Below are 23398 nucleotides of genomic sequence, written 5' to 3'. Positions count from 1 at the left end.
AACTACTTGTTATTTTTAATTTCAAAATTTTTATTCTATGGAATCTGTACTCGAACTGTCAAAACGTGACTGATGTCTATTTTCAACCAAATTTTATCTACAACTTGCTTCTGTAAAAATATGCTTATGCAATGAGCGATGGTCGCCCTGTAAATGGTCAATTGAAGAAATTTGTATTTCGTGGGAAATCCGCAAGTAACGGTGATACAAGAGGTGAATATTTGGAAATAGTAATTCCGGAGTTGTTGTCGGCAGGCTACTCGTTTTACACGTGGCCATCAGCACCGCTTTTAGCTTGGTATTTGTGGACGCAACGTCGGCATTTACGGGGCTTACGAGTTCTAGAACTCGGTTGCGGCACAGGACTACCAGGTATATTGGCTGCTAAGTGTGGTGCCCACGTTACATTGACCGATAGTGTTGCTCTCCCCCGATCACTGCTACACTTATCAGATTGTTGTGAAGCTAACGGGCTCGTGCCGGGCCGCGACGTCCATTTACTTGGTCTCGCCTGGGGTCTATTTCTTGCAGAAGTTCATCATTTGCGACCTGTTGATTTGCTTCTAGCTTCAGATTGTTTTTATGAGCCATCACAGTTTGAGGAAGTTCTTTCTACTGTTGCTTACCTACTAGACGGAACTGACGGACGATTTTTGTGTGCTTACCAGGAACGGAGCGCAGATTGGTCCATAGAAGCTCTGCTAAAGAAGTGGGGACTGAAAGGTTCACTGTTGGATTTGGATTCATTGAGTGAAAGCTCAGGCGTAGACTACAGGGCCTTGATAGGCGACAGATCTTTACATTTACTTGAAATAATTTCTGTTTAGGGCATGGCCAGTACCGCAAGAGCAGCTCGCCTGTACGTAGGCAATCTTCCCTGGACAGTTAGTCATCGTCAACTAAGAGAATACTTTGCTCAGTTTGGTCCAGTGCAAAGTGCTAAAGTAGTGTTTGATAGATCTACTGGAATAAGCAAAGGTTATGGTTTTATAGAGTTCTCTAATACATCTGCTGTTGCCAATGCAACAAATAAGCAACTCCACACTATAGAAGGCTATAATTTAACAGTTCAAGCCCAAAACAGTTAGTTTTATAGTCATGGCCGAGGCACTACCAGAATACCCTGACTCTGACTTCTCCGATGAAGATTTATCACCACTTGATATATCTTTTAACAAAGCCACAGACCATGTCAGAAAAATAACCTCAAAGCTAAATAATGGTCAGCTCTTAGAGTTGTATGGTCTATTTAAACAAAGTACTGAAGGCAACTGTAACACTCCAAAGCCAGGCTGGTTAGATGGAAGGGGACGTAAAAAGTGGGAAGCTTGGAAAACTTTACTAGATATGCCAAGTGATGAGGCAAAAGAGAAGTATGTTGCCTTAGTTGAGAAATATGACCCTGAATGGGGTGATGGAAGTGTTGAAAATAAAGGTGATAAAGAAGCATGGGTGGCAGTTTCATCACTCCGTTACAGTCCAGAACCAGAACTGGTGCACAATGAACTATCCATCTTGGAAGCTGCTAGAGAGGATCTAGGAGATAGAGTTAAAGATCTCTTAACTCAATATCCGGAGCTTAAAAATAAAAAGGATGAAGATGGGTTATCAGCATTGCACTGGGCGGCAGATAGAGATGCAGTTTCCGCTTTAACTGCTGCTGTTGAGGGTGGTTGTGATATTAATGCAATGGATGACAGTGGCCAGACCGCCTTGCATTACGCTGCTTCTTGTGGTCACGTTAGTTCAACAAAACTGCTAATAAAGTATGGAGCTGCTATGCTCAAAGATGAAGAAGGCAATACACCAATAGATTTGGCTGCTGATGATGAGATAAGGAACATTCTGGAAGGTGCACAGTAGTTTAGTTTTTTGGGCATTAAATAAAATTAGAATTGTACATTTAATTTAAAAATTGTAATACACAAAATAAAATTAACTATTAAAATAATTCTTATTATTATGGATGGGATTGAAGGATGACATATACTTAGAATTAGTGAAAATATTTCGTAGTTACCACACTTCAGAAAAAAAGTTCCCTATTTTTATTGCCTTGTTGCTATTATTACGTTACGAAAGTGACACGACGAAAGAAAAGATTTCGTTACTTTCGCAACAAAAAAATCTTATGCCTCAATTTTATAAAAATGACTGCTAAATAAAACAACTAATAAAGTAATAATCCACCCTGCAATCATATGATTTATTTTATTAACGAAATATAAAACTTATTTGTTATAGTGACATTATTGTTTTAAATCTCCGCAATGGCAACATATAGGCAAACTTTTTTACATACAAAATTTTTTTATCTGTTGAGTAAATTACTGTAAGATGATTTAATAATTTTCCCATATTTACATAATCTTGATTGCATCAATTGCCAAATAAAATTACAGGAATATGATAAAAAATAACATGTTTTACGTAAAAATATTTTATACTTGTAACCACAAGGTTTTTCATAAAAAACAAATTGGACTCTACAAGATTTAGCTGTTGATTTGGGTAAATATACAGTTAAATCTCTATAAGAAAGAGTCTTTGTCCAATCCAAATGGACAACCTCCATAAGTCAGAAACTCGGGTTAGAGGGAAACCTTTACAAGCAAGAAAAATATCGCGGTCCCTGACTCGCGCTCTATTCTTTTGTTGTAATGTCACGCAGTTATTTGACAAGTTGCTAAATAAATTTGGTCATTATTTTTTTTAATACTATAGATGAAATATATTTCACCATATCGTATAATAACGAAAAGGTTAATAATTTATTATCGAAATTATAATTTTTATTTTGATTTATTTCATGATTTAGGGTTGATTTTAATTAATTAGAAAAAGCAATTCATTTATGTTACTTAAAAATTATTTTCATTGAATTTTATACATTTTGTAGGTTAGAGTAATATTAAGGCATAACAGGACACGTTTTGCCTAACACCTAAATAAATTACAATAAAAATTACACAGTTTTCGCATATCGTAAGAAAATAATCTTGCACACTTAGTCCTAACTTAATATTAAGTTATTAGTCTTAAATATCATTATTCTATACAGTCTGTAAGAATTGCTTCGTTAGTTACACGGTCAAATGTGTGGGCGACTACATCGCCCAATATTGGACATGTGGGCCTAGCCCATTACCCAAAAGCCCATTTCTAGGACTATCCCAACAGTTGAGTGGACGTGGGTTTAGTTTTTAGCTCACTGTTGGGCGTGGGATTGAGTCCAGTCCATTCGCTAGTTGTCCTTTGTATCCTTGTGTCCTTCTCCTGAGTCCAATTGCTTAAGCAACCTGAAGAGCGCGGCCGCTTCCCTGATCCTACTGAATTCTACGCAAAACGCCTCCACTTCTATGAATAGTTCCTATAATAAAAATAAATTGACCTTAAAGATTAAACTAAAACTACTGCTACTACACATTAGACTAGACTAGAAAGATTATTGGCCACTAAGAAGCACTTTTACAGCGGAATCTTGGTCTCGTTAGTTTTGTCCAACTATGGCCATGTAGACCATTACCTTAACATTGATGATCTTGTTTCTGATGAGAGACTGCAGGAAGACGCATACGAGCCTGACGAGCCGGTTCTGCATGTAGCGGTCACGGATTGTCTCACAAGTTGAGATACAGTTGCTGATGTACAGATGCACGAACTCCACCGGCAGGTCCACTGACGTTGTTAGCCTGCACACATAAATTCCCCATAGTTGATCTCAAAACTGATTTAGTTGCTCTTATCTATTGGACTCCAATCTTAACGAGATAAGCGTAGGTTACCTGTTAACGACCTCCATGGAATGCAATGACATCTCCATGTTGACAAGCACACTGAAGTACTCGGTGATGTGCTGCGAGTGGATCAACTTTAGCAGCACTGAGATTGCCACCATTGGGTTGTTCTCCACCAGCTCCGGCAGCTAAGTATAAGTTTAATACAATTAGAAAAAAAAGTAAAGATAAAAAACAATACTTTGTAAGGTAGTAGGGTGAATGCGAAATTACTTGGTAGGGCGTGACACCGATCTCGTAGACGATGTTGGGGTCCTGGTCTAGCAGTGCCAGCAGGCGCTGCTGGTGCGGCACACTGAGCGCGCCCTTCAGCGCAAGCTGGGTCAGCTCACGCGCTTCCGACAACGCGCCCGCCATATCCTTCTCCTCTGGCTTCTTCTCCTCACGTTCTTCTTTTCTCTCTTTCTTCTCCTCCTACATGTGACAAAATGATCCTGAAGAACCTTACTCTTGATTCGAATTGTGAATTAATAACTTAATTTGTTAATATTTTTACACTTAAGTCTATCGAAAAAGATAGTTTTGTAAATAAAAATAACTCTATGTAGAAAGTAGTAATGTGATCTATATAACTCATACAAGTTTTTTTTAATTATATCTTTTAAGCTATACCTTTGTCTTAGGCTGTTGTAGGACTCTTCTTTCTGGAACTTTCTCTGGCGGTTTTAAACCAAGCAATCCTTCATAGTCAGTGTCGTATAGCGGTAGGTACGCGCCATGGTTAACCAGGTTTTTCCAAACACCCTATAACCAAAGTTAATTTCAACATAAAAACAACCCATTGGTACTTTTTTAATATATGCCGTAGTTTTAATTTCACATTCTCGCATCTTTTATTAAAGTAATTTAAATTAAATCTCTCTCGCTCTGTCATATTATGGTTCATTTGACCATTTCGGTTCCGTGACAAGTGTAGGTGTCCATTACTATGCCACTTACCTCATCAGCAAAGGATATCTCAGTGGGGTCGAGCAGGAAAGTGGGAGGTGGAATGGGTCCGGCGGCGCGCAGCGTGCGGTGCAGTGGCAAGTAGTCGTTGCCCATTAAGGCCTCCAGTAACTCCTTCATCGCTATGCGGTTAGGCGGACTCCTGCAATTATATCAGACTCATGAACTATTTTAAATATTGAACTATATTGTAATATAGTATAATTTCCTTCTTTGAATATTATAATTGCAAAAACTACTAGGATCTATGAGCTTAGTTACAAAGAAAGGTAATTCACAATTATTTAATCACTAACTAAAAAAAACATGAGTACAAACCCATCACCAAGTGGTATAAGTGCTGATACAGTCGCCTTGGCCACTGAGCTCGTCTCTATCGCCCTCTCAGCTAATACTGATTGCAGTGATGAATAGTCAAAATCTAAATCTTTTGATATAACTTCCGTTAACATTACTTGCTTTGCTGTTTTCTTTAATATCTGGTTGAAAATGAAAACATGAATTAATATCTGGTATAGATTTTAAATATAAAAATGACAGCTTCTAGAACATAAACAATAACTTTACCTGCCTCATCAATCTTTATAAGCTTATACTTTCTATTTTATTTATACAAGAATACAGTAAATATACAACTGGCCGCTTGATAGCTAAAATAGACAAAGCTGTCTAAAACAAATCCTAGCCAAAGAGTAATACGGGCTTCGGGCTTCCCCGTAGTCTCTGTGTCAAGCTCCCATTAACATGGCATATCTAACTATTTGGTTATTGTTGCATTGCCTCACTCAACTTCTTTCCTCCATCCATTCACTCCCTTCACATGGCCAAGCAAAAAAAGTACACACATTAAACTAAACTTTGTTTACTTACATCTTTTATATTTACAGGCAGGAATCCAAAGAGTTGTCCAATAAATAACCTCTCTTGAGGAGCTAAGGGTAGTAAACCTGGTTTGCCTTCTAAAAGGTGCAGGAATAAAGAACTGAATGGGTTCTCTTGCTTGTATGCGTCAAATATGATGGCCAGAGCTACCACACGCTGTCCAGGGAGGGACAGGTCCCCTCCCGTGATTAATGATGATAGAAGAAGACATACTGTGAAGATATAAGATAATTATTTAGAGAAAAAATATTTTGAACCTTGAAACTTTTATTTTAAGTCAATAGTGCCTTTAAGTCATATTTAAACAATAATTTGTGGTTCGTCTTTAGCCAATCACTGGTTAAAATCAGACACAAGTAGCATCTGGGGCAGTTGGATATAGAAATAATGTGTTTTAAAAATGACATTACTAATCTATCTATTCAAATTTTCCTTCCAAAATAAACTAGATAAAACCTTAGTAATAGTATTAGTTGTGATATAAATACTTTTATAGGTACAGATTATTTGACAGCTGTTTTGCTTTGTTTAAACACAAACAATTAATAAACTTATCATTCAACCAAAAGCATAATTACTGACAGTTGAAATGTTCTGTTTTAGGAAACCTTTTCTGGACTTGCGTGGAGAGGATGTCTAAAGCTTGTGAGTCAATCGTCTGTTCAGAAAATAAGCTGGAAATAAAAATACTTTGTTTAATCTGAACTGTTCTTTGTAGACCTTCAAAAGAATTATAAAATTAACACACAACATACTCTAAAATATATTTGCTTTGTTCGTTTATCAACTGTTGCGACATTTTGCAAAGCATCAAGCAAAAAATCTTTTAAAATTATATTTTGTTTTGAATTATGATTAAAGTTTTATAGGTTGCATTTGGTTACATCTCCAGCTGAGATTTCATGTGTCAATCTGAAATGTCAACGATCGTCAACGTCAATGTCACAACCAAAGATTATAGAAATGGAATTTGGCTTTACAGTAAAAAGTGAACATTAAATTGAACATTTATTTACATTTACATTTGATTATAGAATTTTGGCCAAGAACAGCAATCATAAGTGCTCTGTCCAGGACAACAAAAGTTTTCACTATCAGTCCCGTATCATCCTTTCTGTGTCTTGAACTTTGAGTTGTCGTAGGTCGATTCGACTACCGTAAACACGTTCCATACTCCGAACACTAAGCGCTCTTTTTAGGTGACTGAGTAAGAGGAGTCTGTGCTAACGACAACAGAGGTGGAGGGAGCAACCAAGATGGGTGGAGCTGTGGACACATTGTCCTCGCCATCTGTTCCATAACGAGGAATTATGTCATTAACTGCCACACTCAAGAGGTGTTAATCGGTCTCTGGGCCCAAACTTCCAATACTACAATAAGGAAGACTAATAATCGACTCTGAATGCCGCTGTATAATAAAAAAGATAAGATATTTACTTTCACTGACACGAAAGTTAAGTGTATCCTCGGTAGCAATCGCAAAGGCATGATTTTGGAAACTTAGAAAATGCTAATAGAATGTAACGTTTTTTAGTTATTATTGTTGCATGCATACGAAATCGTGGGCAATAGCTAGTATTACATTTACCAATAACAAATTACCAATCAGCTTAAGACACCTTTAGATTTGTACAGAAACTTATCTCTGGAGAGAGAGCTCTCTATAGAGCTCTAAAATTCTATCACGTTATTTTTTTAAAGAACGAGAATTCTAATTGCATTATAAGTTTCAGGATATATTTAGACAGTACAGAAAAGCATATCATGACAATATTGACTAACCGATGCCGTTATCACAAAAATTTAGATAAAAAATACAAAGCGAACAAACTGTGCCCGACTAGGTCGTAGCTGCCCAGTTATCATCTTAGCGTTAATTATTACCGTTCGCTCTTTTTATCGTGCTCATTTCTCGCGGCGATAAGATTAGAACAGTCATATGTCGCACTGCAGCGCCACTTTTGTTAAGAAATCGTCCTTTAAATTTTTGCTTGGCAATTGAATAACAAAGTAAACGTTATTTCATGCGGAAAAGAAGGAAAGTGATGTTGAAAATAAGTGTTGTGGTGTTTCGATATGAGAGACTATCGTTCAACAACAGTCATGCATAACGTTAGGCCACTGGAATTAATTTCAAGGATTAGTGAGCCGCATCGAAGTCGGTCATCCTCTTGGTCATCATGGAGACGAAACAATGATCTGCAGAGATCGGAACCTCGATTCTCTTTGCAATATCAGGTACTTAATTATTTTCCCGCATTTTTTGTTTTAAAGTGATTTATCTTAGTCTTAGGTATTCTTGTCTTACACTTTACACCAATTTTAGGTGTAGAATGTCACGTTCTTTAAAGAGCAATAATCTTCGTAGCTGTATATTGAAGTTAAGTAAGAAAAATATAAAAACAAGAAGTATTTTCTACCAAGTTAAATCGGTGGTTATTAACAGAAGTTTTTTTTTAAATAACAATGTTTTTGCTGGTAATCGATTTTTTGTGACTATTTTACCATTTTTTATGATAGGAGTCAAAATATGCCAACGTGAAAAATGACCTCTTCGTCCTAGTCCCTTCAAAATCGGTCCAGCCGCTCCGGAGATAACCTTGGGGATAGACATACAAACATCATCAACCTGCCCTTATCCCTATAGACATACAAACATGAAAACTAAAAAAAGATGTTTTTCGTTTTAAGCTATGCCAATTTTATTAGTTATTACTTAAAATGTATAGATATATAATATTATATGTTTTATAAAAATGATTTCGGTTTTTTATTGATAGTTGATTTATTGTTTTTCTACCGTCTACTACAAAACATACGTAGAAAGGAATGCAATGCGTAAAAATTGACAAAGGCTGTCAAGCTGTCACTTGATTTGTCATACAAGGCGCAGCGCAGTGGATAGCTTTAGCAATATTTTATTTTTTTATTTATGTGTATATGTGATTATAAAATTTCGCATGAATCTGGTATTTAGGCTTTCCGTTAAAGCCTATAATAGGTGTGAATTTCTGATGTTATTAAAGTGCAGGACAAGTTTAATGGTGTTGCAGAAGAGTATTGGATAGCTAACGTGTCATAACATTTAAGTTATTCCAACCGATGTAACACTAAAAAGTGTTTGACTTGTTTACAATTCAGTTTATAAATTAGTTTGTTTTCACATGGGTGATGGCTTGGCAGTCGGATACACGTGTAAGTGTTCAAAAATTCTATTCTAACAAAACGGAAAACACATAACTTATTGTAATTCATTGCTATGCAAATATGTCCTTGTAATTGATTTGATATTTAAACGAATACTTTTGAGACAGAGGTTCTTGTAGGCGCTCGTGTGTTTGTTAAGTTGTAAATATGTTGAAAAGTGGTTTTGTTTATTTTCGTACTCTTCAATTGTGGATGTCATTAGTTGGCATAGTTTCATTGTTGTTATCGACTTTTTACAATTATCATTAGTATCTGTTGTAAATTCTATAGAAATAGATATGTTCAAAATGATTACTTTTGGTCAATATTAAGTTTTTTTAATAATTTAGGTCCATAAATATTGCAATACAAAGGGCTTAAGGCCAGTAGTTATTATAATTATCTGTCGCCTCTTTATATAATGAGATAAAAAAAAATGTTTTTTTTTTAAATATTTATAGTACTTATATAATTTATTAGTATTTTTTTAATTTATTACAAATGCATATTAGATGCATTCAGCTGTTATAAATTTTTGGTTTAATGTTTACATAAAAGTGTTGTTGGAAAACCTCAGAAATTTATATCTATAAAGATAATATGTAACTTATATCTATTTAAGTATCTGCAATACCCAGCCAGCGTGGTTGACTATGGCCTAGTCACCTCTAAGTTAGGGTAAGCTCGAGCCCCTCAGTTCGGCCTTATAGTGAGCTGATTATCAACATGGCTTAGTTCATGTGATAGTCACACATAATATCTTTTTTTAAGTCATAATAACATTACTTAACATTGTTGGAAATAGGCATTAGTGACTTAAGGTAGTGACGGTCAGAGTTGTGGGCAACGGCTAGTATGTTTAAATATGTGACCTTGAACTATATTTCTCTTACATTACCTTCTGAATATACAACCTTGACAAGAGATAAAAAATTATAATTAATAATACTTTTCATCATGTGTTTTCCTTCTACCATAGGTTTCTACTGCCAAAACAACTGTATAAAGCAATTAGTTGACAAATATAAAAAAAGTTGAAATTGATGTTCAATATGAGATTACTAAGATACTGACCACATTCTTAAGTGAAATCTAAGTTTATGGATTCTAAGAGAAAGATTTGCATTTGTATTTAAGCTATACTTACTGGGTCAACACAGGGACCCAAAGTGGGTCTAGGGCATGAGAGACTGACAATGCTGCCGGTCTTGTTAATTTAATCATATACATTACAATAAAATTGGAGTGTCGATATTTAGTTCACATGATGTAATTTTTAAAATTTTTGTCTATCTGTAAGTTTGCAAGTGCTTGTTCTGGGTTGTTTCTAGAGCGGGTGGCCCGATTTTGATGGGTCTTAAGTATCATGTTTTGAACATCTTTCACTCTGTTCTATTGATTCAGCTATTTCAGGTGGCCGCTCACTTGTTTGCCACCTTATGCTATAAAAAAAGTAGTTAAAGCAATAGTTGACATAATTGAACTTTGTCTGTTATAATAGTAATTAATTTGAAACATGCTGTATAAACTAAGTTGAGTGTTAAAAGGTACATTAATATCATATTTAAAGCAAAAAATACAACTTAAGTTTTCTTTACAGACGGACGAGAACAGTTTTCTTCTTCGTCTGAAGATAATCGGCGCTTTCTCATTAGCTAAGAAGGACATCTTTGGTGCTAGGTAAGATATTTAGATATAATAGTGACTAGCTTATCATATTTTTTAGGGTTCCTTACCTCGAAAGGAAAAAACAGAACCCTTATAGGATTACTTTGTTCGTCTGTCTGTCAAGAGCCTTTTTCTCAGGAACCCGTGAAGGTATAAAGCTGGATTTTTTTTTATTATTAAATTGTATAAACAGTTTATTGAAAATACCAATTCATGGTACAGTTGTACTTGGATATGCAAGAGTTGCACCTCACTTATAGAGGTTTCTTTCTTATCTCCATTTCTCACTTATGGAATTGTAGTCCATAACAATGACTCACTTTTAGGGGATTCCCGTGTATCGAGATTCGATTGTATATTATTTCTGAAGGCAAGATTAGTTGTTAACTAATATTTTTGTTAAGGAGACATGCACCTTATTGTATAGCTAATAACACCTATTGCATGTCACCAAAGACTTCTATAATACTGATCAAGTTATGATCTGTGGCTGCATTATTCTATAACTATATGTTTGCCCAAGTGTCATTTGTTCTTTAAGCATTTCTTTCCATTAAAGCTAAAGTCTAGTATTTCTTATAGTATAAAATATTAACCTCATACAGCCACTTTGTGTACTCTGTTAGTTGACTTAGTGACCTTTAAGAAAGGGGTATAGGGGTTCCTCTGGAGTTGCAAATGTTTATAGGATCCAATAAATTCTGGCTATTGCTTGTTTGATCAATTCTCCTATGAATTTACTATATTTAGAGTTGGTTATTATACTAGAATTTTGTTTACCTCAATCCTTTGTTTAGTTTGTCCTGTTAATAAATCCACTCTAATGTTATCTCTTTTTCATGACTTGCTTTGTTTTATAAAATGTTTTATCATGCAATAAATGATACATCATAGTAATGTATATGTTATTGGATTATACTTCTGCTTTTAATGATTCATTTAAAACTTTTTCAAGTTCCACTGCCGAGGAATAATAATAATTAAATTAATTTGTGCAATCATTAATCTTACTTCTTATTATAAATGCTAATGCTTTGATGGATGTTTGTTTGAAGATATCTTCAGAACGGCTACATGAATCTCGTTGAATTAGCATAGGTGTAGGACTTAACCTGGAAAAACACATAGGCGACAAATTAAGTTCTTTTTTATTTCTGTGCGGAAGGAGTCGCAGGCGACAGCAAGAGATTCCTAATACTAAATCTTCACTTAATGACCCTCAGTGTGTACCGTTATGAAATTTAACCACAAATAATACAAATGACTTGATAAGAGTTCTCAGCTGTCATGTACACACAGCAAACTACTACCAATTGATGATCTCATTCAACTTATCTGTTGCATTTAATCGGTCTATACCAATCCATTTTGAAATTACAAATAATTTGTACTATCTGACGCGCGATATTTAAATAAAAATTTAATTAGAAGCCAATGTGTTCTTCCAGACTAAGGTCTACAAGCGTGCCAAATTTCAGCGAGAGCCATACAGCCGTTCTTCATACATCCTAACCAAACATAAAAACTTTCGCATTTATAATATTAGTAAAATGTTTTTCAGTATATTTGAATAGTAGCGTGCAAATAAATCCATTTTAATCCGTCAACTTACATGCTCGATCTATTTCGATGACTCGTGAGATTTATTGTGTAAGGATAGTATCAATAAATCTATTAACACTCAGATGTGGGTCATTAACAATGAAGAGGATTAAGGAGACCATTGAAGGTCACTCAGAGTTGGTTGTGTACGAGATTCTAAAGCAGAGAATTCAAAACTTTTTACACACTTTGTTTCGGTGTACTCTTGTTGCTACGTTTCTTCTTCAACTTATTGACATTCAATTCTCTTTTCCCCCGCTGGGTCAGCACGGTTGGGGAACAACTTAGGGTCCTTGATAGAAAGGGGGCGCTACATATATGCGAATTTAATGGTCTCACGTAGTCCTGTTAAACTCCCCCCCACCACAAAAGCATGTTAATAAAAGGGATGCCGTGAAACTCTAGCCCAGAGCTTTGGTAGTGCTAAAAGCGTCACTATCCAAGGGAAAGAAGCCCATATGGAAAGTCCACAACTGTAGAAAACTTTAGAAAACTTCAAATTCAAATACCTAGTAGCCTATATCCTCCGGGAGTATAGCTCACCAACAGTAAAAGAGTTTTTCAAATCCGTTTCTTCGTTTCGGAGCATTAAACAAGCATTAAAGCAAATAAACAATTAAACATTTCCTCTTTATAATATTAGCATAGAAAAATACGCAGTATCAGAAAATATGGCCACGTCATACTTAGCTTCCTCGACATTTTAAAATGCGACCTTTACACATTTGATATTCAAGGAAATTGTTTCCCATTGTGTGTATTGAAGAATATTATTGGTGTACGTAAAACTAAAAAATTAAAACACGTGATAACTTAATGGATTCAATTTCAGTCATTAATTAATTTTTATAAGCAACCTTCATGACGTTGTTATGATTTCGATCAGAAGGTAAATATGTACGGCACCGATTTCTTATCGAATTGTGGACGATAATAATCGGTCATTAACATAAAATAATGAGAGCACTGAACCTGTTGATGGTAATTTACTATACCTTAATGATTCTATATAAATAAAACAGTTTTTTTTTTTCAAACTGAATTTCTTTGACATATTATTTTACTGTTTAGAAGAAAGAAAAAAATATTGACTGATTTGTGAAATTCTTTCTACACTCCTTATATTAAAAAGTTAGACGATTATACATTGTAATTTTCCGACTGACTCAAGAACATAATGTTTTTGCGCGTATACACATTTTTATGTATTAGGGTTTGTATGTTATATTGTGACTTCTTATATCTTAAACGTCTAAACCAATTTAAATGAGCAAGGTGTCGTATGATTCGTATTTTTCCCCAGACTGTCACATTTTTATGGTGAAGAAATACGTTACGATGCAACCTGCACATATCTGGAAAGAAATTCATAGATATGTGTGAAGTTAACACGCACTCGGCCAGCGTGGTTGGGTACACTTCGAGCCCCATAGTGGGGATGTATAGAGAGCCGATGATGATAATGTGTTTATAAAATTTGTATTTCTTTGCAGTGATCCGTACGTACGCGTGGAGCTACAGAAGATAGACGGTGACGTCACTGTAGAAACCTTCCTCACCAAGACCAAGAAAAAGGTGATGTCAGACTTAAATTATGTCCAATACCGCTGACAATTAAATAGGCATACGTAAATTTGTCAATATATCGTTTCCACTACTGTAACATGTATAATACTATAACATAGACGAAATATATTGTACCAATAATCAGCTCATAGTCACCATAGACAATTTGTTTTCAAGGACTTCGATAATAGAATGTCAATGTAATTTGTTTTATAATTTATTTACGTTGTAACAAAGTTGTAATATTTTTTCAGACCTTGAACCCAGTATGGAATCAAGAGTTCATTTTCAGAGTGAGTATTGTTTTTATTGCTAATTATAACTACCATATCTTAATAAATAACGTCAAGATTTTTATATCAAAGTGTTGTCAACGGTCATCTATCGGAAGCGATGGTAAATGGAAAGTATGGATTGATTGTGTGAAAGAGGACGATAGTTGATGAAGATGTATGGAAGACAGTTCATTCTGTGACCATCCGATGTGGTGATTAGGAAACAATCCTTGTAATGCCTGGTTTACATTATGCCAGTGACAGTAGCACTCAAAAAACTGGCAAACCACTTGTATAATGTAAACATTAACTGGTGTTTGTAAGCCCATCTATTTAATGCCAGCGCTACTGTCCTACTGTACTGGCATAACGTAAACAAAGCAATTGCAATAACAAAAGACAAATGCCAAAAACAATGTACTGTATGTTCATGTTTTTCTTATTTTGAAAATTGCCTCTCAATCTTACCTATTTCTGGAGCGGTTATTTTTTTACCGGACTTCAAAAAGAAGGAGGTCATTGTTTTCGGCTAGTAAGCCTTTGTGCGTATTTATTCGTATGTTTTTTTTAGTTTGTTTAAGTGATTGACTCACGACTAGGTCATTCGCCTGATGTGAACATATCTTGCCGTTATAGTTTGGTCATTGGTTTAAAAAAATCTTCCCATTAACGCATTTACTATTAAAATTGAAAACCTTACGGTATTCTTGTAATTTTATTAACCTTTGTCCTTTTTATCTAAAAAACTATAAACCAAAATAAATTTTTATGTTAAGAGTGGCTGCAGACGACAGGTTGTTCGCGTACCATGTAACTTAAGGCGAATGCATTCACGTTCTCAAATTACTTCATCACCAGCTGACAATTTAATGTCGAAAAAGTCCCGTAAAATATAAAAAATATATAAAGTCTTGTTACTATCTTACTTTTCATTTCTTATTAATATTATAAATGCGAATGTTTGTATGTATGTAGTATGGACAGATGGATGTTTGTTTGAAAGTATCCCCAGAACGGTTGCATAGATCTCTCAGAAATTTGGTATAGATGTAGACCATAGTCCGCAAGAACGCATAGGCTATTAATTAGGTTTGTTTTTTTAATTCCGTAAGTACGGAGTTGAGGTACGCGGGTGACAGCTGGTTGTCATAAATTAATTTAAAAAAGGATTGCTGTATGTTCCATGGTATGCCTAAAATCTATATATTATAGTTGCCGCCCGCGACTCCGTCTGCGAAGGATTAAATAATAGATAGTAGCCGATTCTTAGACCTACTCAATATGCTCACAAAATTTCATGAGAATCGGTCAAGCCGTTTCGGAGGAGTATGGGAACGAAAATTGTGACACGAGAATTATTATATATAAGATTATTTTGTTAGTTTCTTTGTGTATTTTAAGATAATTTTTATCTCCAACACTCAGCGCACGTTAGAGATTTGTTTCAGTATTTATTGTTGTTATCATCATATTGTATTATTGAATCTGAGCTGATTCATTTTCTAGTGTTTCTTTTACAACTTGAGTTTTAGGATCGTGCTTGATTGTTTATTGGCATCGAACCAAAACACTTTCGTTGTAAATGTCCATTTGTAAGATAGTTTCAATTTTTCAGGTTTTGAGGTTATTTGTTGATTTTATTCAATGTAGCAGATTCCGTTTAGTAATTTACTAGGATTATTGTAAAAATACGCGATAGATTTTGCACTTTTTTTTTCAATTCCCAAAAAAAAGAATGTTATACATTTTTGTCATAGTAACAATATTGTAACCTCCAAATCAACCCCTTCCATGGTGATGATTTAACAGCGGCTTAATAATTATTCTCATCTATAAAAAAGCCAGTTCGCAGTCTCCTTGGAGAAACTATTAGGGCTTCCATATACTGTAATAAACGCGCTCGAATACAGACCAATTAGGACGATATTTATGTACGTTGACATTGACTTATTATATTTAAATATACTAAATAAAACTTGGTTAATTTTAAAAATACAACTAATAGTCGTTAATACTGTCTTAAGTACTTTTGACATCTCAGAATTAAAAAAAAAATCGGTGCAGGCTAGCGCTAAGAATTGATCTCAGGATACTTATGATCCTGTTAATTGAAGATATCTCGGTAACTGCAATTAATCTGGATTACAATGAATTCCAGGTGAAACCACAGGAGCAGAAGTTACTAATCCAGGTATTCGATGAGAATAGACTGACGAGGGATGACTTCCTGGGCATGGTGGAGATCCCGCTGGCGGGCGCGCCCACCGAGTCCGCCGCCGCGCCGCGCCCTCCACCCGCTAAGTACCCCCTCCGTCCGCGCAGGTCTGTGTAAGTAGCGCCTCCAGCATGCAGTGCCTTTGTTTCTCTTTTATTTATTGCCCTTATTATTAGCTTCTAGACTAGTGGAAAACGAATTCGCTCAAGACTTCAAATGTGTAGCTTAAGTGGGCATTATCTTTTGTCAGGCCTTGATCTGTATTCGGAGTGGCATTTATCTGGTCACCGATATAATAAAAGCACCATAATATAATTAAAAAGAGTAATAATATTATCACTTTGGAATGAAGAAGTTAGTATCGTCAGAGATGACTAGATGGGTAGGCTAGGTTGTCCAGGTCCAGGGTTTCAGATTGGGATGAATTATGAGTCTAACTAATATGTTAAGAGTACAATAATTGTAATAATTTAATAGTAATAAATTAATAAAATAATATACTTTTCACTTATCAATAATACATATATCTGTCTAAAGGACATAGCGAATGGATAGATATCATTGCGTGACTGATGTAGATATTGAGTTTACTCCATTGCAATATGAAGTCGAGGTATTCCCGTAAGTAACATATCAGTAGCATGTGTTCGCAGTTTGTGTGTCTGTGTCTCTGTGTGCACATGTAGATGGAAATAGACGTCGCATTACAGTATTTTCTTCTAATTCTTCATTGTTTTCGATGTTTTTATTTAAATTTTGAAGACATAGATGTGTCAATATGTTTATAAGGATGTATCTACGCTTGTACTTCTCTGGTCGTTTGCGTGTGACGCTTTCTTTCAATCACTTTTAAGTTTGCTCTGTGAGATATGTATGCACTTGTAGAATATATGTTTAGATTGGATGTACATATCTATATAAATTAAATCAAAGTATCACTGGATCTATTTAAAATTCCAGATGTTTGTGATTCATGGGTAAAGTATTGGGCATAGAAATGCTCCTTGAGGTACACCAGAACTTTTTTTGGTGGTTAAAAGTTTTCTTTTATATTTTATCTATATATTTAAAAAACGATTCTCATCAATACTGGCGTGTATTGATCCTCTGCGTGATTATATATTAATTCGTGATTCAATTACATAATATGTGCTTTACAATGTCAAACGCTGCGTTAAGGTCTAAACTTTATAAAGTGAGGTAAAGATAGTTGTTTATTAGTTTTCAGTTTGTTATAGCTGTTGGTCTGTGTGTGTAGTGCCAGGTCGCGTGTGCGGGGCCACATCGAGGTGTACGCGGCGCTGGTGGGCCGTGTGGGCGAGACGGAGGATGAGAGCGAGGCGAGTCCTGCGCCCGCCGCCGACGGCTGGGAGATGGTGGAACCTGAAGCGCAGACCGGCACCGTGCAACCGGTGAGTGATGCATTGTTACTCTGAGTTTATATCGTCGAAAATTTGTATAAAAACATATTTTCATCTGTCATTAAACTGGAATTTCACGGTTCATGTTTGTTTTTTTATGGGGTGCTGAGAAACCGAGAATATTTCTTTTATTTAATTGAAACACGAGTCCTGAATAACTTCGTTTGATCATCTTTGTTGATTTATTTTGAAAAGATAATAAAGATTATTAGATCAGTGGTAAAGCTGAATTTTGCACTGTTAGGTTGGCACGATCATTCAGACGGTACCCTCGTTTACCGGTGACGATGAATGGGAGTTGGTGGAGACGGCTTACTTGAACCATTTAGTAGGTGTTTTTTTTAATTTTGCGATTATTTAGAAAGCTTAATTTTTGCATGTATATATATTTTAACGATATGTATGAGATCCCAAATATATGTATTGCGAAAAAGTTGACATTTTGGTTAACTTAGTATTCTTCATGGGCCCAAAGCACAAAGCTGCGACTTGATAGAATTATTACCAATTAAGATTTACAAAGATAGGAAGTGGTGAATTTCTACATTAATAATTTATCTAACAATTTTTCTATTAGAAAAACAATAAATAGATGTTCCTTTTTATTCATGACTCATTTCTTTCATACATTAAGAGAAGAAGTTTATATATTGTATGTCGCTTAATCACCTACAATCCATATTCTATGTGTCAGGGTTAATGTTTTTAATAATACAATATTGCCTAACATTACCATTTTGCCACCAAAATTAATCTAACGTAACCTCTTCTATATTGAATCAATATAAATCAACACGTTGAGTGTCACCGACACGCTCCGTGAGTTTATTTTGTAAGGAGATAATATTAGTGGTATGGAATGTGTTGGTATACATTGTTGCAGACGATTGGTGGTGACCCGCTGCCGCCTGGCTGGGAGGAGCGGCAGGACGCTAACGGACGCACCTATTATGTCAACCATATAGCCAGGTCCACGCAATGGGAACGTCCTACATTCACGTAAGTCAGCTTTGACAATATTCATTCATTTTAACAGTGGTAGAGCCCGATTTAACATCTTCGCACGTATTGGCCCGGTCCGCCCGGTGAAATACCACGACCACACAGAAGACAGGCCTGAAGTGGAAGCAATTCCGCGTGCAGTCTGATGAGTGTGCGTCCCGGAGGCCTCAGTCCTCTTTCCCTTCCCATCCTTTCCTTTCCTTTATAAGGAAAGGATGGGAAGTGGAAGTGGACTTTACGGATGAGAGGATGCATGGAAAGGGAAGATATTTTCTTTCTGTGCATCCTCTCCTCCGTCGATTAAAGGTAGGCAGCGCATATGCAATTGCGTATGTCTATGGGCAACGGTCACTTCGCTATTTCAGCGATTTCAGGTGGCTGCTCGCTCGTTTGCCACTTTTTGATATTAAAAAAAAAATCATATTGCATTGATTTTTTATAATGTCAAGCGGTTTTGAAATGTTTTTGAATGTTTGCGGATACTACTTATGGGCACCGATTAATTTCCTCAATTCCGCTGACCAAAGTAGTCTTATCTTAATTGGTGTTGACACCGAACAAAGTCAACACGAGTTTATCCTTTTAATTAGTTAATAATGTTTAATGAAAAACGTAATAATTACTATTTAGTATTTAATACTGTGAAAGGTGATCATAACGACGAAGGTGATGATGATGATGATGATGATGTTAGTTTATCATTGCGCAGTCGCAATATAAGTACGGAAACTCAAGCGGAGCGCATGGAGACAGCGGCCACGGAGTTCCAGAGGCGGTTCCACATCTCAGCTGACGACGAGCACACTAACAGCCCGCAGACCGGCAACCACCAGGTATTACAAATTGTACCTTATCTCAATCGCTTTAAATCTGTTTTACTTTGTCTTAAATTGCTTAAGGAAAAATGCGATAAATAGTTATCATTTATAATTCTGCTTTGAATATTTAAATTAATATATATAATTTTTTGTTACCTGTTTAGTTGAAATGCATGTGTAGTTTGAAATTGGAATTAAAAAAAATAAATGCATGTTATATATTCGAGAAAAGGGCGAACAGAATCATCATCAGTGACACGAATCACTGACTTCTTGTCACTGTGTACCTGTCACCTGTCACATTTGGTCAAGGGACTGGTTTGAAGTTAATTTATATGCTAACATAGGATTCGTATGTTAAAGTACGCGATCCTTTTCTACGAGATCTATGTTTGTGTGAATGTCACCGCATCTTAATTGTTGTCTGTATCCTGAGATATTAAGATATTAAGTTGGTTATTTTGCATGATTGTATGACAAATATAAAATGTATTTATGACTTAAAAATAGCACTAGATTTGCATTATTATTTTTCATTATTTTTTTTCTCGCAGCATGGGCTTCCGCAGTTTGAGGGAAAAATAATTCATTAAATTAAGTTTCTTTTAAATCACAAGGATTTTAACAATAACCCATACATTACAGGCGTCAGGTTTGCACTAACATATCCACAACAACTTAACATCAGCAGCGACATTCATTGTTCTATTGTTTATGGCTCTGCCACACGTTGCCGGTGTGTCATTGTGTTGTCCTTACCATAGACAATTTTGCGGCCCAACAAATGTATCAAAATATAAGAATTTCTTATCTGTCATATTTATTTCAATTAGCAAACATTCCTTTAGATATGCGAAGAAATAATTTATCCTAATAATTATAAAATAGTTTTTAGTAATAATTTATGACAATTAAATTCTTATAATTTTACAAGAATATGTCCCACAAATCACGCATTTGTTTCCTCATTTTGATTTCTCAGTTGAAATTAAAATTCATTTGATTTGGGATGTTGGTCTGAGAATGGTTTGTCGGTCGCTTGTTGCAAATTGGTATCAAATTGAAATGTGTGACAGGAGGATATGAGCGATAGACGAGCGGACAGTACCTCCACTGAAGTGACACCGTTCTCTACGCCGGTGCGCTCGCCTGAACCAGCAAACGCGTCAGCAACCGCGCCCAATGTTCCTACAGACACATCTAATTTAAGCAACGACTGTGATACTAATATAAGAGAAGATGATGACGTCGTAGATGCTCCGACGAGCGCAAACGCAGATGTAGATAATGTAGTGACAACTGAAGAAACTGTAGCAACTGAAGCAACGAATGTGAATACAACGGAACATGCTCAAGATACAAGTGACAATGAAATAGCTAGTACTAGTCAAATTAATAATATAGAAAACGTCGCAGATGATACGGAAGCAACAATTAACAACGAAAATGACGAATTGGTTAGACAACAAAGTAACGAGGACGCGCAGTCTCAGAGCACGGCGGAGACTAACGCAAGCGAGGAAGCTAATGACAATGTTGAAGAAGTACGAGTTAACGGCGATGAAGTAACGCCAGCGGCAGATGATGATGATGATGAAGTGGAATTGATAGAAATAGTAGCAGAGTCTTTGACGTTTGATGAGAACCACTTTAGTACTCCGACGGGAGGCAGTCCCGAGGGCCGGTCGCCGACCTCCCGCCGCCGGAGGACCACTGCCAGCTCCATGGATGACTCGGAGGTAAGACAACGATTTGGGGCGTGACGTGTTGTATTGTGTACAAAATGTTTATAGCAGTTAATTCATGACACACAGATGATATCTCAGATTGAAATTGAGCTTGGAATTTAATAATTCAATTTACGATAGTTTGCAAGTTTTAGTCAAAATTAAATCAAAATTACATTGTTAAATAGATTAGCGTATCATATTTTTCTTCTAATAATTTAGCCAAAAGTGATAGTAAACATATATTTTTATTTTCCAATTCTTTTTAAATTTGTTTTTAGTTATTATTCAAATCAGTTATTTTCAAAGTTTGCGACTTAAAATATTAGCACACAGTCTTTTCTAAAGATACATTAATAATAGAAAAAATACTAAATACTAGAAACATATAACCATATATGATTTTATTACGGCGATATAATCGTATTTGGCTGAACACAGATACGCTTTAAAACACGCCATTTTGTTAATTCATTCGGCCAGAATATTTTTTTATTATAAAATACTGGCTGAATGAATATTACACGAAAATTGGACGCTTTGCACAATTGTCTATGACAGAGTTTTAAAGGACAATATAAATTTAACATGCTACATGCTTCTCACTAACAAAAAAATTACATAATTTCCTTCTGGTATTTAACCATAGATTTCTATTATTACTTAAACTACTTTGTTTCCTAGAAAATATCAAATTATAAGTATGGGGATAAAAATATTAGTAACTATACGACATATTTATGTCTCTGAAGTTAGTAATGGGAAAATAGAATTTAAGGGATTTAAAAAGTACGTCATATCTAACTCCAGGGACACTAAATTAAACCTTATTGTTTAAGAAATAGAATCCAATTTCGCCTAAAACATCTTCATCGTACTCTATGGTTTACTGTGACTTAGCTAGTTCTCTAAAAAAGTTTTTATATATTGTTTTTTTTTTCATAAATGAATACTGAAGCTTGTGCTGTATTGCTTTTTTGTGCTTTTCTTATAAATTTGCACGTATTTATAAATTGCATGTTTGAAAGTATGTATTATTGTACTAAATGTAGAGAATGTATAGTAAATTGTTATGTAGTTTGTTCTAATTATTGTATTATTCTTAGAAAACATATTTATAATATTTGATTTCTAGTAAAATGTAGAAATATTTTACATTATTTTAATTATTACTTGTAATTCTCACGAAATCCATATCTCTCTAATATCCATAGACAATTTCCATGTTAATTTTAAAGGTTTTAATAGTAGTAGATGAATAAACATAATTAACGTCCGATAGAATTTGTACCTTAAGTCATTACGATTTAAAGTCGAGATTGCAAAGTGCGGTATGTTTTAGGACGAAACAGACGCGTCCACCGAAAGTACGAGAAGCAGTAGTGCCAGCTCTCAGAGTCAGAATCTGCCGAATAGCGATGGTTTGTTTTTGTTCATTTATAGTATTTTTACAAGTACAGACATGTTTAGTAACTGTTAGTAACTATTAGTAACTGTTACCAAACATGGTAACCATAAATTGCTCCTTAATTTTTAATAGCAAATTTAAATATTAAAAAGTAAGTAATATAGGTACGAGAAAAATACAGAGAAATGGAATATGATTATTTTTACATTAGTAATTTTTAGTATTTAGTAGGTTTAAGTTAGGTATCGTTACAGGGTTGCCGCCAGGCTGGAGCATGCAGAGAGCACCCAATGGAAGAATATTTTTCATTGACCACAATCAGAAAACAACAACATGGATCGACCCTAGAACAGGTAAGTGATGGAGGCCAGCAACAACATCTGTTGCACGAATGTACCTCGCTGCAATACCACCAAGACTCCAACACAGAGAACACGTGCATCAAGTGAGAAAAAATTCCGCGTACAGTCTGATGAGTTTGCAGGAAGTTTAATTTTAGTAGTTTAGTGGTCGTTCCTTTCACACTATCTGCTTATAAGGAAAGAATGGGAAGGGGAAACAGATTTAACGAAGGGTTGATGCATAGGAACGAGAAATTTTCTCACCTCCTTCGTCCCCTTCTTTGTCGATTAAAGGTAGACCACGCATCTGCCATTACGGATGTCTATGAACAGAAGTCGTTTCGCTATTTCTGCGTATTCAGATGAATATTATATATAAAAGATACCCCAAAATCATAGTGATTAGAGTTTGTCAGATGTTTGATGTTGGTGTTGCGCAGGCTGCGCATCCAGCTTGCCAACAGCGGCGGGCAGCAGCAGCGCGGCGGAGGCGGACGAGCTGGGCGCGCTGCCCGAGGGCTGGGAGGAGCGCGTGCACACAG

At 35.5% G+C, this 23398-nt stretch overlaps 3 protein-coding genes across 3 annotated transcripts in view; 2 read left to right on the top strand and 1 right to left on the bottom strand.

Moving 5' to 3' along the window:
- Window positions 1-42: 42 nt before the first annotated feature.
- Window positions 43-1907, top strand: LOC106114334 (acyl-CoA-binding domain-containing protein 6). The gene is made up of 2 exons (XM_013307490.1): window positions 43-764; window positions 1075-1907. The coding sequence occupies exons 1-2, from the start codon at window positions 132-134 to the stop codon at window positions 1861-1863; spliced, it is 1422 nt and encodes a 473-aa protein (XP_013162944.1). The 5' UTR covers window positions 43-131; the 3' UTR covers window positions 1864-1907.
- A 38-nt stretch (window positions 1908-1945) lies between these two features.
- Not11 (CCR4-NOT transcription complex subunit 11) lies at window positions 1946-6546 on the bottom strand. The gene is made up of 10 exons (XM_013307489.1): window positions 6383-6546; window positions 6210-6301; window positions 5616-5839; window positions 5064-5224; window positions 4737-4887; window positions 4410-4541; window positions 4011-4211; window positions 3786-3925; window positions 3527-3692; window positions 1946-3370 (listed from the first exon to the last, which is right to left on the bottom strand). Exons 1-10 carry the CDS (start codon window positions 6436-6438, stop codon window positions 3245-3247), a joined length of 1449 nt encoding a protein of 482 aa, XP_013162943.1. The 5' UTR covers window positions 6439-6546; the 3' UTR covers window positions 1946-3244.
- A 951-nt stretch (window positions 6547-7497) lies between these two features.
- Nedd4 (E3 ubiquitin-protein ligase Nedd4) overlaps window positions 7498-23398 on the top strand; it is a 19903-nt gene continuing 4002 nt past the window's right edge. Inside the window, exons 1-13 of the mRNA XM_013307069.1 lie at window positions 7498-7865; window positions 10414-10493; window positions 13577-13658; window positions 13904-13942; window positions 16083-16252; window positions 17398-17551; window positions 17805-17888; window positions 18444-18559; window positions 19272-19395; window positions 20457-21119; window positions 22450-22528; window positions 22770-22868; window positions 23297-23398. Coding sequence (XP_013162523.1) covers window positions 7704-7865; window positions 10414-10493; window positions 13577-13658; window positions 13904-13942; window positions 16083-16252; window positions 17398-17551; window positions 17805-17888; window positions 18444-18559; window positions 19272-19395; window positions 20457-21119; window positions 22450-22528; window positions 22770-22868; window positions 23297-23398 — 1954 coding nt within the window. The 5' untranslated portion in view covers window positions 7498-7703. The remainder of the gene's footprint in view (window positions 7866-10413; window positions 10494-13576; window positions 13659-13903; window positions 13943-16082; window positions 16253-17397; window positions 17552-17804; window positions 17889-18443; window positions 18560-19271; window positions 19396-20456; window positions 21120-22449; window positions 22529-22769; window positions 22869-23296) is intronic.

This window comes from Papilio xuthus, unplaced genomic scaffold (genome assembly GCF_000836235.2).
Source record: "Papilio xuthus unplaced genomic scaffold, Pxut_1.1 DF828142.1, whole genome shotgun sequence".
NCBI classification, from domain to species: Eukaryota; Metazoa; Arthropoda; class Insecta; order Lepidoptera; family Papilionidae; genus Papilio; species Papilio xuthus.
Note: the sequence above shows the minus strand (reverse complement) of the source record. Positions and strands in the feature narration are given on the sequence as shown.

Coding starts and splice junctions, on each gene's coding strand:
- LOC106114334 (XM_013307490.1), top strand. CDS start 132: ATGAGCGATGGTCGCCCTGTAAATGGTCAATTGAAGAAATTTGTATTT. Junction 765..1,074: donor CATTGAGTGAAAGCTCAGGC/GTAGACTACAGG, acceptor TAACAGTTCAAG/CCCAAAACAGTTAGTTTTAT.
- Not11 (XM_013307489.1), bottom strand. CDS start 6,438: ATGCTTTGCAAAATGTCGCAACAGTTGATAAACGAACAAAGCAAATAT. Junction 5,840..6,209: donor TAAAACAGAACATTTCAACT/GTCAGTAATTAT, acceptor ATATCTTCACAG/TATGTCTTCTTCTATCATCA. Junction 4,888..5,063: donor CTTATACCACTTGGTGATGG/GTTTGTACTCAT, acceptor ATATAATTGCAG/GAGTCCGCCTAACCGCATAG.